Here is an 18168-nt window from a genome sequence, read left to right as displayed (position 1 = left end):
TATGTTTTTTTGCAAGAAGCATAAGTTATGTGCTTCTTCTAGGATGTACTTTAAATACTTTTCCAAGATTTACTTACATTTTTACCAAGGACTAGTTACAAAAATATTTTCACCAAATATTTTTGGGTTCTAAAAGTACTTTAAGTACTTTTTGCAAGAAGCACAAATTATATGCTTTCTGCAAGAAGCACAAATTTTGTGCTTTTTGCAAGAAGCATAAATTATGTGCTTCTTCTAGGATGTACTTTAAATACTTTTCCAAGATTTACTTACATTTTTACTAAGGACTAGTTACAAAAATATTTTTACCAAGAATACTTTCAACTATTTTAAAAACACATCAAAACGAGTTCTTAGTTAGGGATCATTTTAGACATATAAGTAACTCAGTGACACACGATAATATAGTTGGTTTATTACAATGGATAATCATTCTTTCAATAACATTTAGGATAGATTAGGTTTCTACTCCTCATTTTTTCTTTCTCATGAATTGAAATCTTATTCATTTTCATTTTTTATCAAGGTCCTTTTGACTTTGGTCCACGTTATTATTTGAATATTATATTATTTACATGTAATCATACGTCAATTTTAAAATTTGTTGAGGCCCAAAAATGTCACATGCAAGCCTAATCAAGTCTCGAAACTCAATTTTTATACAAGATTAAGCTAAGCCCAAATACATGCAAAAGTGCAGAATTAAGAAGGAGTTATGTTCGTAATCATGTCATGCTATGTTAATCAAGCCACACATTTGTGTAAATCATGCCATGCTCGTGCAAACTCATGCATATTTGTCACACCAAGCTTTATCACACTAATCACTATTCATGCTAAGATAAGCCTAAGTCGTATGGCCGGGGCTTGTCAAGTGAATTGTGGCGTGGATGCAAGGGCGAAGCTACATAGGGCCATGGAGGGGCGGCCGCCCCTCCACTCGTCAGAAATCTCTATGGACAGTAAGAATTTCGCCCCTCTGCTCTTCTGAACTTTTCGGATTTTTGGAGGACGAAATCTGGAAATAAAAAAATAGTTGCAAAGTGGCGGAAGTTGTGAAGAAGATGAAGGCTTATTTATTTGATATTCCTACACCTACTCGAAGTTGTTTGGCAAAAGAAATTGGATTTCTCTACTGACCGGTTGTTTACCCTTCTTCTCTTGAAATTGACTGTACTAACCCACCTTTTTTTAACTCTTCTGCCCATTCGTTTAATTACCCTTTTTTTTTTCTTTTTTTTGCCCCTTCTGACCCCACATTTTTTGTGGTTTGTTTACCCATTTATCTTTTTATTTTTTTTATTCTTGTAAGTTTTACTTTTTTCTTTTAAGACCTATATCATATTTATCTTAAACTCTCACATTAGATCAAACCTAATCCTAGGTTAAATGCTATTTTTTAGGTTTTATTCCCCCCTTCCCCCAAAAAAAAACCCAACCCAACTCATGCTAAATGTGTGGGCTAAAAGCTAAAAGCCAAACAAAAACTAAATTCCCCCAAGATTTAGATCAGAAAATGGTGTGGGCACCACCAGCAGGACCTTACTCACATGGGTATGTCTCTTAGGATTTATTGAATCCAACGGCTGAGATCGAATATAATCAAATCTAACGGTAAAAAAATGATCTAACATCCCAAATTTAAATCCAACAGCTAAAATAATTAAAAAAATTATTTAACTCAAAATTCATCCAAATTTAGTGATTTTTCAATATTTATCGGAATTTAAATATTTTTAGGTTAAAATGTTCATAAAATTAAATTATGATAGTGTACATAATTTTTTTTAAAATTATTTTAAAATAAAAAATTGGCCTAAATTTACTAAAAAATTTCGGCCAGAATGGTTGAAGCAGAAAAGTTATTCGGGCTAAAACCTAAATTTTCGGGGCTAAAAATTTTAGGTTTTAGCCCAAGGGTTGGAGATTGTCTTATATATAAATATAGTATTATTCTTTTTTTTAAAAAATACATAAATATTATTTAATACTTATTTATACGATATAATAAATTCATTTAAGTCCTCCTAAGCTCCTGCATAGATCTCACTTAGACGTTAGGCCTCATCCCGTCGATCGACTAGCACCTAACATCTTTTAGAATCTAATCATAGCCAATTTAAGCTTCTTACAATGGATTGATGTTACCGCTTATAACTGTTGCAGTGAAGAGGGCATTCTCTTTTATTAATATTGTCAAAACTTTGCACTCTTCAATGTGAAAGCTCGCTTGAGTTGAACTTGCACTCTTTGGAATTTCGCCCTTCCTCTCAAAAAATCCTGGCTTTGCCACTTTGTGAATGGTTACGGAAGGTCATTGGGCCTACGTGGAGTCAAGATTGTGGTAGATTTTGGTTGCTTGGAAGCCCAAAAGTCCAAGCCCATAATCTTTGTATCCCATGTGAGCAAATTTCAGAGAGAACCAACTTAGTTTCCTCATTTCTAGCAGGCTAACCAACTTAGTTAGGAATGAACTGTACCCTAAGCCTTAAAGTCACGTGAAAGCCCAGCAGAGCATGCATTTAATGAAGAGAGAGACTGACTTTCCTTTTCGAGCTCATGTTGAAGATCAACACATAAAAGCCATGAGACACGTTACTATAAGTAATGACTGTGAAAGGCTGACCTAGGAAAGTCGTACTTCGGGAAGAATAAGCGATGCATGTTTCACAAGGTAGCAAAACCTAGCTACCTTCCATCAAAACAAAAGTGACAGAAGAATTAGGGAGAAAATGGAGAAATGACCAAGCCACAATTAGAGATTCCTTAAGAATAAAGGAATCATTAACCCCAAAATAGACCAGAACATCATAAGGGGAGGATAGGATGAGAGAAGAGAACATTAGGGGATTGTACTGCACCAAGATAAGGAAATCTCTCCCTTAGTGCAAACAACCTCAAATCCCAGAAAGAATCACTATGGAACCTTAGTATTGTCCATAACCTCCCTTTGAGTATTCTAGCCATAAAAAAACCTTGTTACTACCCTAGGAAACCCAGATTATCTAGCCTAGAACACCACATGCCAACTTTCTCTCTCATGCTAAATTGATGATCTTCTAGCTTCCACAACATGCCTCACTTAAGCAAGCCGTTATTTGCTTAATCATGCTATCTTCGAGTTATTGATCTAATCAGGATATTTCTTAAGACGAGCTAACTCTTTTGAGATATTCTGGGACTTGGTATGAAACTGAACCAAGGGAGATAAAGAGGATGTTCTCAAAGCCCAAGTCCACCTTGACCTAATAGTCCCCCATCAAAATTGAAAAACTTATTAATCATTTTTAAATATATTCTTTTAGTATTTTTCATATATATATATATATATATATATATATATATCTATGTTTAATATGTAAATGTGTACCAATTATGCTTTTTAGTTTAATTTGTACCCATAACTTTATATTTTATTATGTGCCCATATATATATATATATATATTTTTTTTTGTTGCTAAATGTACCCATGCTAGTTACATGTACTTATTTTAAGTTTTAAAATCTATCAATAGTTATTTCTTAAAATATATTAACAATTCTGTGAATACATTATTATTGTGAAAGAATTGTGCGAAGGACAATATTACTTTATTATTGATTTTTAAGTAAATATTATTTTTTGCTAGAATTTGCTTAAATTTTATAATTTGGGGGAAATTGAATTCATAAGTGCAGAACAAGAGTTAAATCTCTTAAATGATGCTAAGGGACCTTGATCAAAATAAATTTCAATCTGACAATTAGGTTGACTAGGAACCGAAACGAAAATGACCCTTATTTTTTTTCATTTTATTCTTTTAAGATCACAATGTAAGTTCCAAGCTTTTTTTGTTTTTTTTGTTTTTTTTCATTTAAAATGTGTTATGTTATACATAACTTATGCTTATATGGGCATGCAAACGAACTACATTTTGAACTTTCAAGTAAAGTCATTGAAACCTCACAACTATTCTTACATAAACTACCATATTGTTTTTTTTCTTTCTTTTCCAACGATAGAGATTTTAATAATCAAATTTGAAGAGATAGATTGGCATTAGTTGCGAGTACCTTGAAAAGTGGCTCTAACTCATAGGGCATTATATTAAAAAAAAAAAAAAATCATACTAACTTACACACTCTTTTTATATTTGTCATATAAACTAAAATTTGAAAAGATTTGTCAAATCAACTTTCCAAAATCATTAATTTGTCATTTCACCCTCGCTCTACTAAGTTTCTATCCAAAATAAGTCATTTTGCACATGACTTGGTTTCAAGGTTATTTCGGACTTTTTAACTCCCCACCACCTTGTCAATGTTATTTCGTACAATTCAACTCCTTTTTTTTAAGAACAAGTGGACCGCGTTGAGCATGTTGAATTCTCGAAGTGTGTAGTTAGTTAAACACTATTATTTTTGAAACGAAATGACATGGTTTGTTTACTTGCCAAAATTTTTGGGTTCATACCAAAGAGAGTTAACTTGTAAAAAGGAGATCAAATGTCCGAAACCAATTTAGTCCTCCACTTCCTAGTATAAATACATCTTTGTGTAAAAATACAAACAAAATAAAAACTTGTGAAAATGAGGTCAAAAGTCTGAAATAACCCTGAGCACAAGTCATGTGCACTGCACGTGACTTATTTGGATGGAAAACTTGACGAAGTTGTGATGAGATGCTAAATTACTTATTTTGGAACAATTTATGTGACAAATTGCTTAAAAATTTAGTTCATATGACAAATTAAAAAAAAAAAGTTTTATATGACATGTCACATCTCGGCCCAGGCCCCCACTACATCCTGGACTCAACTCCACTGTAGCACGATATTGTCCGCTTTGGGCCCCGACCACGCCCTCACGGTTTTGTTTATGGGAACTCACACGAGAACATCCCACCCATCCTAGGAATGCTCTCCCCAAAACTCGCTTAACTTCGGAGTTCCGATGAACTCCAAAACAAGTGAGCTCCCAAAAGACCTTGTGCTAGGTAGAGATGAAAATATACATATAAGGCTTACAGGATCCTCACCCCTGGGCAATGTGGGATCTTATATGACATTCAAAGAAAAATTTCCTATTAAAAATGAAAAAGTATAAAACAAAAATTATTTTTCACTCGCAGTTAATTGAAATTGTTCGTACTTGAGACTAACTCGATTTGTTTATGATTATATATTTATTACTAGACCAAGTTATTTATAGGTTTATATAAAGCAATAGTCTAGTGATATTTTTTTCACTTGTAAGAAATATCACTAGATTGTACTACTAAATGACAACAATAAAAATGTTAGACGAAAAAGAAATGCATGTACAAAAATAAAGAAAAAGTCGAAACAGGTAAAAGAAAAAAATTGAAAAGGAAGAGGAAAAGAAAAGGGGAAAATGGAGAAAGTTTTTTCAGTGTGATCAGCACACGAGGTGGTACATGACGTGTTATTATACAAATGGGTACCACATCGTGTTATTATACAAATGGTGCGATATGTGTGTTAAAAAGTTAATAACTCAAAAAATAAAATTTCTCATCACTTAGATAAAAATACGTGATATACCACTCGAGGTTTCCGTCACAAATAAAAATTTCTCGAAAATGGAGGCAGCTTTTGGCAAATAGTAGTGGTCCCCTCCATTTTTCCGTTTCTTCCCCCTGCTTTTTACTCCTCTCTCTCCTCAGCTCACTCTCTCTGTCCTCAGCTCAGCTCAGCCCTCAACGAACTGTACGAATGGAGGGTAAGAAAACCCGTATAATTTAAAAACAGGACACCCAAAACAAGCAACGTTGCTTTCGCAATACTTCAAATGCCCCAGAACACCTAATATCTCTCCTCCTCTCTCTCTTCAGAACCAACACCCAGAAGCTCTCTCAGACAACGCACAGATAACATTTTGACCACCATAGCCATCTCTCTCTCTCTCTCTCTCTCTCCCCTCATTATATCTCCTACCCACTTGCCCAATTTGCCCACATTTGCTAACAACACTCGTTTCTCTCTCTCCCTCTCCAGCTTCTCTCTCTTACCCAATTTCAGTTCCGAAGTCCGCTGTTCTTCCCAAGACTCTAATCAAATTACTGGGTTTTTGCTTAATTTAACTCCAACACTTTGTCTGAGTTGAAAATTTTGGGAATTTGCCACGGAATTGAGCTCTGTTTTAGTTCAATTTGCCGCCTAATTCAATGGACCCAACCGGAGCAACCGTACCCGGATCCACTTTATCAGGACCCGAGCTGGAGTCCCTCCAATTCCGAGAAGAAATCCATCGACTCATGACAGCGCCGGAGAACGCCAGCTCCTTCACCGCGCTTCTAGAACTTGCGCCCACCCAAGCCATGGAGCTCCTCCACATCTCGACGGAACCGGACTCTGCTCCGCCGCCGGCCGCCGTCTCCGGCGACCCCCAACGCACGCCCTTCGTCCAGCACCTTCCTTTCAATTCCAGCCTCACCTTCCCTACCAACCCCGCCCCAATCGAACGCGCCGCCAAGTTCTCGACCTTCGCCGGAGATGGCTCACCGGATACAAACTCCGCGCTGTCGAACTACGGCGCCGAATTGGAGAAGGTGAAGACCGAGCCGGCCGAGACCGATTCGAACCCTAGCTCGTCGCAGCTGACGCTTGACTTGACCAAAAACAACCAGAGGACCTCGGGTAAGAGAAAGGAGCGAGAGAAGAAGGTAATTCCCCGTCGAATTAGGTTTCTAGGGTTCCCTTTTCGAAAATTTTGCTGAATTTTCGCAGTGATCGATAAAATTCGAATTGAACCCCTCTGACTTTGTGAAATTCAGATTAAGGCCCCGACGAAGAAGTGCAAGACCGAAATCAAAGAGGACGCCGAGAAGTTGCCGTACGTTCATGTTCGAGCTCGTCGCGGTCAAGCCACGGACAGCCATAGCTTAGCAGAGCGAGTAATCAATCCTCTTTAATTAATTAAACCCACAATTAATTTTAACTAATCAAATATTTTCTGTTAATTAATTAAATACTTTTGGGATTATACAGGCGAGGAGAGAGAAGATTAATGCGAGGATGAAGCTGCTGCAGGAGCTGGTCCCAGGATGCAATAAGGTTTGATTGACTTTTAGGATCTTAATCTTTTGATTAATTGGTTGATTGGGGATTTTTAAGATTATGTGCTTTTTTTAATAACGGTTTTGTCCTTGTTCCCTTTTCACAAAAGTGCCTTGCTTTTCCACCAAGAAAAGTGCTCTCCGGGCTTGTCCCAGTGGCATTTCCGTAATCCAATTCAGTTTTAATTTTTTAATTTTTTTTGTTTTTATAATTTGGAGAAAATTTGAGAAAATGGAAAAGTTGTAGTGGTGGGGGTGAGGGTGGTGATGGGAATTCTCTCCTGTTTTTTCCCTCCCCTCGTTCCCCTCCTCTCACTGTCTTTTTTACTTCTTTCTCTCCATACTTTTTCGTTCTCTTTGTACTTTTTTCTTCTTTCTCTACCTACAAAGATGAAATCGGGTGTGTACTGGCCTTGGTGAGGAGTCCTTTTTAAGGTTAATTCTGTTATCTGAAATTTCATCTAGTTTTTTAGCTTTTTAACCAAAATGGTCATTGAGATTTGCCTAACTCCTTACTTTGGTTTCTGATATTTGAAATCGATAGAAGTAGTTTCTGAAATTGTTCATCATCAATAGTTTTGGTCTTTAGGTGAAAGATTATGTTAAATAATGATTAAAATGACAAAATTACCCTTAACATAATAAACAATATGCCAAAATGATTTGACGTGTTTTTGTTATTTTATTCTTATTTTATTGAGATTTTTCACGAGATGATCAAAATGATTGATGGTGGACGAGACCGATTTTATTGATTTCAAATCTCAGGGACCAAAGTGATGAGTTATGCAAATCTCACAATGGGCTAGCAATAAAGTGGTTCAAATTCGCTTTTGGCGAGAATCGAACCTAAGACCTCTCACTTACAAGTAAAAAGCAATACCACTAGACCATAATACTAAGTGCCGAAATTTCATTTAGTTTTGTATGTTAGAATTTATATATATATTTTTTTTGTCTAAATGACACTTCTAGTTCCAAATTAGTCTAAAATGGAGATATTTGAACTCGGATGTAAGGTGGCGGACCACAGACATATTGCCATGTCCAACTAGAGAAACACTCTCATGTCTTTTGGTGTATACCCCCTTCTTTCTATCTGTCTCTTCAAGTGATAAGAGGTAGAAAGAAACAAATATATTCCCAAGTGTGTAAGTTTTGGCCATCTGACTAGCCTAACTCATATATTGTTATTATTCGCTTAGAAAATAGCGGAATTTTGTTATAAAAGACGGATGTGCCCTCATGGGGTAATGCTAGCTGGACTGAGTTGTGGTGCTTCGGGGGAGAGACCCCACAATTAGTGGGCAATGTTGAATTTACAGATTTAGATATTTGTGGGTCCCACAAGTTGTGGGGGGTGGGGGTTCACTCTAGCTCTATGTGAAGGGTGCATGGTACTGCCAGCTGTGACGAGTTTGGTAACCATCCTTCGTTGGATGACGGAAAAGAGAAGACAAAAGAAAGCCTCCTTTAACAAACTGCCCTTCACCACCTAACTGCGTGGGACATCATGATGTGGGTGAGTGAGAGTCCAATTAGCATTTCACTTGATTGAGCTGAACCAAAGATCTAGCATGCCTAAGATTCCTTTCTGCTGATGGCAAGTTTTTGGGATTTTCCGGTATAATTTTGTGAAGTTTCCTCAAATTGGATAGGAACAAAATTTCGAATAAAATTTAGCATACTACCTTTTCTTCGGTGTAGGTTCGATAATAGAAAACAAATGTGATTGATTTCTATCTGCTCTCGTTGGAGTTGATCCATTGAGCTGTACGCTGCTTGCTGACAGATTGCAAGAACAGTTTACTCCACCTGATTTACCTTGCAGAAAAGCCAAATGACGATGCTTTCTTAAAACGAGTTGTTCCTTTTAGTGCATATTGAGTCATTGTTCTTGACCTGCATCCATAATTGGAGCCACCAATTGCGCACCTGCATCTTACCATCAAAATATTCGAGTTTCAAATGCGTTTTCCTCGTGGAATTGCACTTTCCAGTTTTCAGAAGTCATTCTATTATTCTCCAGTGAAGTTGACTACTGTACTCAGTCCATTCTTGATGCCAATTTTGTGGTACTTCATTCAAACTGACACGATGAGAACGCTTTTAGTGTGCAATGTGAATCTAACTAGCATGTTTTTATTATGAAAAAGAATTATTTTTCTCATCTGATCTAATTTTGGCCTCATCTAGTGAAAATGCTTTACAGTGAAAATAAATATATAATGAGGAGCTGAACATTTTGATCACGAGAATGATTTCCCAGTTACAGGATTCGTTCCATCTTGTTAGATTGAATGTGTTAAGCAAACTTTTTCTGTTAATTGTTCTCTAACTGATATACCTTAGATCATTTGAATTTTTGTATGCCTTTTTTGAGTCACTGACTAAAATAAATTTGCTTTGCAGATTTCAGGAACAGCATTGGTTCTAGATGAAATCATCAGTCACGTGCAGGCCCTACAACGTCAAGTTGAGGTCAGACCTGCTGCACATCTCATACATCTCATGTAATAGTTTTGACGCTAAAATGAAAAGGCTTGAACTTGGCCAGTGGCTGTGCATCATTATGGATCTGGACTCTGGATCCTGTCCTTGTATGCCACCATTTTTCTAACGACTTATGCTTTAGTTATCGAACTGGTAATTTGAAACCATGTTGTGCTGCTATGTTCTGATTCTGGTTTGCATTTGTTTCAGATCTTATCAATGAGACTTGCAGCAGTCAGCCCGAGAATTGATTTCAACTTTGATAGTCTATTGGTTGCTGAAGTAAGTATCGTATAACTCCTTTACTTACTATTGCACAGTAAAATTGGTAAATTATTAAGTTGCCCTTGTGTTTTATAATTTTATCAGTTGTTCAGTACAGGTTTATGCATGCATTCTTGCTTAGGTGTCTGTTTCCAGTTTCCATCGTATGAAGTTATGCAAAAATATTAGACTCATCAAACCTTTCTTTGAGTTAGTGTTAAAAGGTTGATGCTGTCTGTTACTGAAGTACTTTTCTCTCCTTCACAATTTTCAGAGTGGATCTCTGATGGAAAGTAACTTCGCCAGTATGGTTACACCTCTGATGTGTCCGGAAGTCCCTATCAATAGGAACAGACAACCGTATCAACAGCAATGGCACTTTGAAGCGCTTCCACAGCCAGTTTGGGGGCGGGAAGAAGAAAATCACACTTTCATTAGCCCAGAACCCTCCTCATCAGTTGGGATTCTTCAGCAAACTCAGGTAGACCTTAGACCGATTTTAACGTTATTGGCAAAGTTCTTTTGCATATCTCATTTTCAGGCTGAATTATACATGAAAAATGTACGTGAGGTGCACTTTGTTTCAGTTGTCACTCGAAAAGCAAAATGAAACAACGATTTTAACTTGGTTTCGGTATTTATGTACAGCAACTGCAGACAAGTCACCTGGAGATGGAGATGTGAAGACGTAATTAAGTTGTACTAGTAGAAATGTGTATATGAAGTATAGTATTAGCAGTTAGCAGGTAGTAGATGAAATGTCTCGGTATTCATGGCCGAGTTTCTTTGTTCTCTGTTTTTCAGAGTCAGTCAAGAACATCCCGATTTGCTTCGCCTCGAGAGGAAATAGATTTGGTATGTTATCCTTATAAGTATATATATACCAACTCTGAGGGTCATTCAATCTAATACCTATTTTTTGAACTGATATTTGATTCCTATTGTAAAATCATTGAAGGAACCCTTGCTTAATACTATATTTGTTCATTGTGCGCCATGAATACTTCTGCACTTTAGCAATTGCACGGCTAAGACGCTGAGGTAGCTTCTATCTCTTGTCGAGGATTTGTGCTCGTTTGTGTCGAAAACTTGTTCGTTGAAGTTAAACACAACCCAATTAGATTTTCATCTATCAACAGTACGTTGTTTTGAGTTCAAATCTCATGAATGATAGTTTTTACTACAGAACTGTGAGACACTTTGATTTTGGCATATACATGTTTGCGCTGCTTGCATGAAACAATTGTTTGAACATTTGCTACATAAAGTGAGTAACAAATGACTATGAATGTGAGAGTTTGAGACACCAATTTTATGCAACGGATGCATGCAAGTTTTTCTCGATTATTAGAGTTCAAAATAAAAAAAAAGAGTAAAATTGTAGTCAATAAAATACTTGAGTATAGTCAAATTAGTTAAAGTAGTGTGCTCATTCATTTTCATCTTAGTTCTAATCATTCCATGCATAATTTACATTAGAATAATTGGAATGTCATTGTAGCTAAAAATTAGACTTGATAATGCCCTGAAATTGGATTGAACTACTATTAGCTGTGAAGTCTTCTAAATTCCATCATATATTAATTCTATATTCCATAATCTTGCACTAAGCAACACTAAAGTAAAGTTGTTTTGAACTGCTTTTTTAAGAAGCACTTTTATTCAGAAGCACTTTTAGTAGAATAACTTCTATTAGCATATTGAAGTTTCTAATTAAAATATAAGCGCTACATAAAAATGGGCTTCAAGTTCAATAAGCACATAATACACCGCAAGTTCTTCTTCTAAAAAGCGCTAGAAGCACTTCTAACTTTCTTCTACGAAACATACATGATTTTAGTTACTTAAAAAACACTCCTAAACCATAATAAACCGTATACGCCTTGAGGGGAAGTTTCGCAATTCCAGATGGCACCTCCTCCGCCCCTCCTCATCCAATCACTCACCCTCCCGCTCCTATTCCTCCTCTTTCTGCTTCCTCCCCTCCAATCCCACTTCGCCACGTCACCCATCATCGAACTCCCCAACAACCCCACCACCACCATCTCCGTCGCCGACTACGGCGCCGTCGGCGACGGCCTCCGCTACGACACCATCGCCATCCAGTCCGCCATCGACAGCTGCCCCTCCCCTTCCCCCTGCCGCGTCACCTTCCCCGCGGGCCTCACCTACCTCACCGCGACCATCCGCCTCAAATCCGGCGTCGTATTAGACATCCAAGAAGGCGCGACGCTCCTGGGCGGCCCCAGGCTCGAGGACTACCCGAAGGAGCAGAGCAAGTGGTACGTGGTGCTGGCGGAGAACGCGATCAACGTCGGCATCAGCGGGGGCGGAGTGGTGGACGGTCAGGGGTTGAAGTTTGTGACGAGGTTCGATGAGAGGAAGAATGTGATGGTGAGCTGGAATTGGACCGGGGCTTGCTTGGGCGACGAGTGCCGTCCCAGGCTCGTCGGCTTCATCAACTGCCGGAATGTCAATCTCTCCAATCTCAAGCTGCGTCAGCCCGCTTACTGGTGGTGCGTTTTGTTCCTCTCAATTATTTTTTTTTTAATTTTTTAGATAATTTTATTTTATTTAACTGAGGACATTGAATTAATCATTTGGATATGGAAATGGATACTGGGAATATTTTATAGTTAAGTTATTGGGGTATGCCCAATATCTAAGCTACAAGTTACTTATACAATTATACAACCATGTATACGAAAATTCTAGCATGCTCCGGCGCTTTTTATACACCGAAATTTTAGCAGTTATATATCCTTGATCAAGAATCTAATAACTAAATACAGCCGAAAATCACGGAGCATAGTAAAGAACCTCCTAGATATAATGTCATTCAATAAATTGTGCAACTTTATATACGAAAATTCTACTATGCTCTGGTGCATTATATACGCGTTGATTTTTATCCATTAGATCCTTGATCAATGAAACAATGACCAAGAATCCAAGATGGAGCCAGAAACTCTGGAGCATGGTAGAAAACCTCCCATATCTAACGTCTTCGAAGCCGCTGACATTCTTTTTCTCCTTATTTAGTTGTTATCAATTAATTACATCCCGATTTGGTCTAGTGAAACTTAGTCTCTTCTTTGTTTAAAGAGGTCCGGATCGAATCAGCTTGCAGTTTGTACAAGTTTGAAATTCAATGTAACTGATGGGAACATTGCATATTTGCAGCTTGCACATTGTACAGTGCGAGAATATTTCCATTGAAGATGTTTCAATTTATGGAGATTTCAACACACCCAACAATGATGGGATAGATATCGAGGATTCAAATAACACAGTCATTACTAGATGCCATATCAATACTGGAGATGATGCTATCTGTCCAAAGACGTACACTGGCCCCCTTTATAACTTGACTGTAACAAATTGTTGGATTCGAACAAAGTCTTCGGCAATCAAACTTGGCAGCGCTAGTTGGTTCGATTTCAAGGGTCTGGTTTTCGACAACATCACCATTGTGGATTCTCATAGAGGGCTGGGACTTCAAATACGCGATGGAGGTAATATATTCTCTATCATTTTGTTGCATTATTGTTATGACTGTTACTTTTAAGTTACGAAGAAGAAAAGAAAAGAAGTACCACAACTATAATGCGACATCTTTAATCAGTTGATGCATTTATCACCTCGTATTGTCAATGTAAACGATGAGATAGCTTAAACCCAACTGGGACTTTGAATGTAAAATTTCCGGACTTATCTCTTGGGCTTCGGGATTAACGTAGCTCTAGTTTGTACGCAAGTTGGGGAGTTTTGACTGCCTGAAAGTTTGAAGCAGCCCGTGAATAACTCTCAGCGATAGTTGCATGTCTGTCCCTAGTAGGTCTCACTTGTATGAACGATTGACCACCACTTATGGGGGACTGTCCTTAAACAAAACTCCTTCTTTCTGTGGCTTTTGTATTGTCTGCCTTCTGAGTTCAAACTAAAGATTGACAGGTTTAATAGTTGAAAACAACTAACAAATTGGTTCAACAAGTAGCAGCTGGACTTGGTAATTTACTGACGTTTGACAGTAGAGAATTTCGTTGTGATAAAATAAAGGCTGATTAGAGCTTGCTGTCATAGCTCTCTCAGTCTGACAAGATTACTAATTATTCATCTGTGCAGGAAATGTGAGTGACATTACCTTCTCAAACATAAATATAGGCACAAGATACTATGATCAATCCTGGTGGGGAAGAGCGGAGCCAATCTACGTGACCACATGTCCTCGACACTCAAAGTCAAAGGAGGGTTCAATCTCTAACCTACTCTTCGTTAATATCACCTCAACTTCCGAGAATGGAGTATTCTTGTCAGGTTCTAAAGGCGGGCTTCTCCGTGATTTACGATTCATTAACTTGGATCTGACTTACAGAAGATGGACCAGCGATGCTGGTGGGTTGGTAGACTACAGACCGGGATGCCAGGGACTTGTTAAACACAGCATGGCCGGGATCATCATGGAACACATCAATGGCTTGGTGATTGACAATGTTAATATGAGATGGTCCGATGATCCATTAAGGCAGTGGAATGATCCTTTGGATTTCAGGTCTGCTACTGTAAATAACATATCTCTGCTTAATTTCCACCCCGCCTTGTACAAACAATGAAAGAGGTGGATAGAGAGAGAGAGAGAGAGAGAGAGAGAGAGAGAGAGAGAGAGAGAGATTAGGAAGAAGTATTGAATAATGTCATTCTTCTGATTGTCTGTTGGTGATGGATTTTGTTCAAAGTTTTTGTGAGATTAAAGGCATGAATGTTTGCTCAATTGGTCACCCACCAAGAAAAACCAATATCTAGATTTGTTTTGTATGTTATGGTTTTAAAGGTTTTTAACCAGAATACACTACAAATTCCTTTCACTCGCACTCTAAGTTGTGAGAAGTATGCTAAGATTAGTTGAGCACGCGGGTATGGATCAATTATGACTATTCATGTGGGATAGACAAAAGGGACGAGAAGATCAGTGTTTAATCCGTGTTGTGATGTATGAGTGCGCATCTCGTGAGATTTTATAATTTTTTGGGGAGGAAATAAAAAAACGGGGACATAACCTCTTGGACCTTGAAGATCTTTAAGCCGTCTAAACAATTTAGAAGGTTACCTTTTTGGAAATGGCCAACCAATTTGCCCGTCAACTCTGCCTTTCTTCCTTCCCTCCAAATCCACAGAATTTTAAATCTCTATGCTCCAACGGTCAACTGAGAGAAGCTCTGTTGGAAATGGCCGCTATAGGCCTTGAGATGAAGTTCGACGGCTACTATACACTCTTAAATGAGTGCGTAAACCGAAAGGCCTTCAGAGAAGGCCAAAGAGTCCAAGGCCACATGATCAGAACCTGTTATCTTCCGCCTGTGCATCTCGGAACCCGGCTGATCATCTTCTACAACTACTGCGATTGTTTGGGTGACGCAGGCCGTATGCTCAACGAAATGCCCGAAAGAAATGTTGTGTCTTGGACGGCCATGGTTTCGGCTTATTCTAAGAGGGGGTATGCCTCTGAAGCCTTGAAACTTCTTGTACAGATGTTAAGACCAGGTATTATTGTTCTTAATTCGAGTTTATATAAGTGCGTCGTTGAGACATTGCTTGTGTTGTGAGTAAAGTTTTTAATTTGAGTTTAAGTGCGTCGAGCTTTCCTTTTTTCGTTGATGTATTGTTTTTTTCCTTTGACGGGTTTTGGAGATAGGGAACAAGGGGGTCATTCTATTAAGGAGTTTCCATTTCTAATCGCTCTGAGCAGGAAGGAAGTAGCCTATTTTGTAGTTGATGGCTAAATCTCAGGGCCTTGGTTCTTTCTGACCTTCTTGTGTGGGTTTAGAGAGTCAGGCTACCATGGTAGACGGATGACCAAGCCTTATGTGTAGCTCGACTGTCTAATCCTTTATCTTCCTTTCCTTAAGAAAAAAAAAATGATCTTTTGATTAGTTAGGCATTATTGTTATTATGTTTTCTCTCTCTTTGTTTAACAGGGGCTTCTTGTATTGATAATTTTGCAGGTATGGAGCCTAATGAGTTCACGTTTGTGACCATAATTACTTCATGTACAGGCGCTTCGGGATTGGACTTGGGAAGGAAAATCCACTCTCTAATAATAAGAAGAAATTTTGAGTCGCACATATTTGTTGGGAGCTCACTTCTTGACATTTATGCCAAAGCTGGTAGAATCTATGAAGCCCGAGGAGTTTTTGACTGCTTGCCAGAAAGGGATGTTGTTTCTTGCACTGCTATAATCTCTGGATATGCCCAGCTGGGTCCTGATGAGGAGGCTTTGGAGCTACTCCGCCAGTTGCAGAGAGAAGGAATGATTTCGAACTACGTCACTTATGCGAGTGTGTCAACAGCATTATCAGGGCTTGCTGAATTGGACCTTGGCAGGCAAGTTCACAGCCACATCCTTTGTCGGGAACTGCCCTCATATGTGGTTCTTCTGAACTCGTTGATTGATATGTACTCTAAATGTGGAAACCTGAGTTACTCAAGAAGGATCTTTGATAGCATGACAGAGAGAACCATCATCTCGTGGAATGCTATGCTTGTAGGGTATAGTAAACACGGAATGGGTAAAGAGGTGGTTAAGCTTTTCAAATTAATGAAAGAGGAAAATAAGGTCAGACCAGACAGTGTCACTTTTTTGGTGGTTTTATTCGGTTGCAGCCATGGAGGAATGAAAGAGGGTTGGAATAGTTTTATGAGATGGAAAAAGGTGAAAATGGAATTGAGCCAGAGCTTGAACACTCTGGGTGTGTCGTTGATCTTCTTGGGCGTGCTGGTCGAGTTGAAGAGGCATTTGAGTTTATAAAAAAGATGCGTTTTGAAGCAACCGCTGCTATATGGGGTTTGTTATTAGGTGCTTGTAGAGTTCACTCAAATATCGACATTGGTGAATTTGTGGGTTTCCAACTTTTACAGATTGAGCCTGAAAATGCTGGTAACTATGTCATTCTTTCTAATTTATATGCTTCTACAGGGAGATGGGAAGATGCAAGAATCATAAGGGAATTGATGTTAGAGAAGGTTGTGATAAGGGAGCCAGGAAGAAGTTGGATTGAGTTTGACCAAATCCTTCATACATTTCATGCAAGCAATTGCTCTCAAGAAAGAATTGTCAATTAAGTTGAAGGAAGCTGGTTATGTTCCTGATTTGGGTTGTGTTTTCTATGATGTGGATGATGAGCAGAAGGAGAAGACACTCCCAAGCCACATGAAAAACTGGTTTTGGCCTTTGGGATGATTGCTACTCCTGAAAGAGTGCCAGTAACCTTCAGATTTGTGTTGATTGCCATAACTTCGCCAAACTTGTCTCGAAGATTTAAGGAAGACAAATGTGTATGAGAGATAAAAACCGGTTTAATCACATTGTTGGAGGAATGTGTTCTTGCAAAGATTACTGGTGAGTGTGAAGATCCTCCTTTAAAGCTACAAGTATCTGACTTAAGAGTGAAATGGATACAAAATGCAGTTATACTATAACCGTGACATGAAAATGAATTGTGAAACGTAGAATACTGGGGCAGAAACAAAGGCAAAGAGGTTAGTGTAAACAGATATATTGTTTTAGACGAGATTATGATAAGTGTAGCATTACTCTTTTGAAAATAGACTTTGTAACTTGTACAAAAGTAGAATGGTTTAATGCGCAAAAGGACAAAGTTTCCCTTCACTCGTCGCTAAGTAGTAAATCGTTTATAATTTTTTACTCATCTAACGAAAATGCATAGAACTAAACGGAGTGTCAAAATTGTTACGTAAAACAATATAAATAAATAAATAAGGCCCAAGGAGATTACTGTGAGTGAGGTTGGGTTTCTCCTCCTGGCCCATATAATTCTAGCAAAGGCCCATCAAATAAGCAATACCACGGCAAACCAAAGGCTCGCTCACTCCACTCCTTTCCTCTCTCTCATCCTCTCTCCCCCTTACGAGCTGGGAGCAAAGGTCTTCACCATACCCGCCTCCACAATGCTCCGCCAGCGCCTCGTCCAGGCACTCCGAACCCGCGGCGGCTCAGCCACCGGTCCGAGCCGGTGGACCAGCCCGGGCCACGAGGAACGACCCAAAGGCTACCTCTTCAATCGGACCCCGCTCCCCCCAGGTCAGTCTCGCAAATGGGAGGACTGGGAGCTCCCCTGCTACGTCACCAGCTTCCTCACCATCGTCATCCTCGGCGTCGGCCTCAACGCCAAGCCCGATCTCACCATCGAGACTTGGGCCCACCAGAAAGCCCTCGAACGGCTCGAGATCGAGCAGGCCGGCCTCTCTGTTGCTGGGTCGGCTGAATCTGACTGACATGCGATCTGGGTATGCCGGTTCGTTCTGAGATCGATCCTATTTTTTTTAAGAGTTGAAA

General features: G+C 38.7%; 2 protein-coding genes and 1 pseudogene across 2 annotated transcripts; all 3 read left to right on the top strand.

Moving 5' to 3' along the window:
- Positions 1–5729: 5729 nt before the first annotated feature.
- On the top strand, positions 5730–10743 carry LOC137744845 (transcription factor bHLH48-like). The gene is made up of 7 exons (XM_068484653.1): positions 5730–6665; positions 6777–6896; positions 6991–7056; positions 9471–9539; positions 9762–9833; positions 10090–10296; positions 10464–10743. Exons 1-7 carry the CDS (start codon positions 6168–6170, stop codon positions 10497–10499), a joined length of 1068 nt encoding a protein of 355 aa, XP_068340754.1. The 5' UTR covers positions 5730–6167; the 3' UTR covers positions 10500–10743.
- Positions 10744–11594: 851 nt separating this feature from the next.
- LOC137745573 (polygalacturonase ADPG2) lies at positions 11595–14611 on the top strand. Its single transcript, XM_068485545.1, has 3 exons — positions 11595–12331; positions 12999–13330; positions 13941–14611. The coding sequence occupies exons 1-3, from the start codon at positions 11724–11726 to the stop codon at positions 14426–14428; spliced, it is 1428 nt and encodes a 475-aa protein (XP_068341646.1). The 5' UTR covers positions 11595–11723; the 3' UTR covers positions 14429–14611.
- Positions 14612–14932: 321 nt separating this feature from the next.
- Positions 14933–17215, top strand: LOC137745572 (putative pentatricopeptide repeat-containing protein At3g13770, mitochondrial; annotated as a pseudogene).
- Positions 17216–18168: the final 953 nt, after the last annotated feature.

This window comes from Pyrus communis, chromosome 9, assembly GCF_963583255.1.
Source record: "Pyrus communis chromosome 9, drPyrComm1.1, whole genome shotgun sequence".
NCBI classification, from domain to species: Eukaryota; Viridiplantae; Streptophyta; class Magnoliopsida; order Rosales; family Rosaceae; genus Pyrus; species Pyrus communis.
The sequence above is the reverse complement of the archived record's forward strand: the minus strand, read 5'-3'. Positions and strand labels throughout refer to the sequence as shown.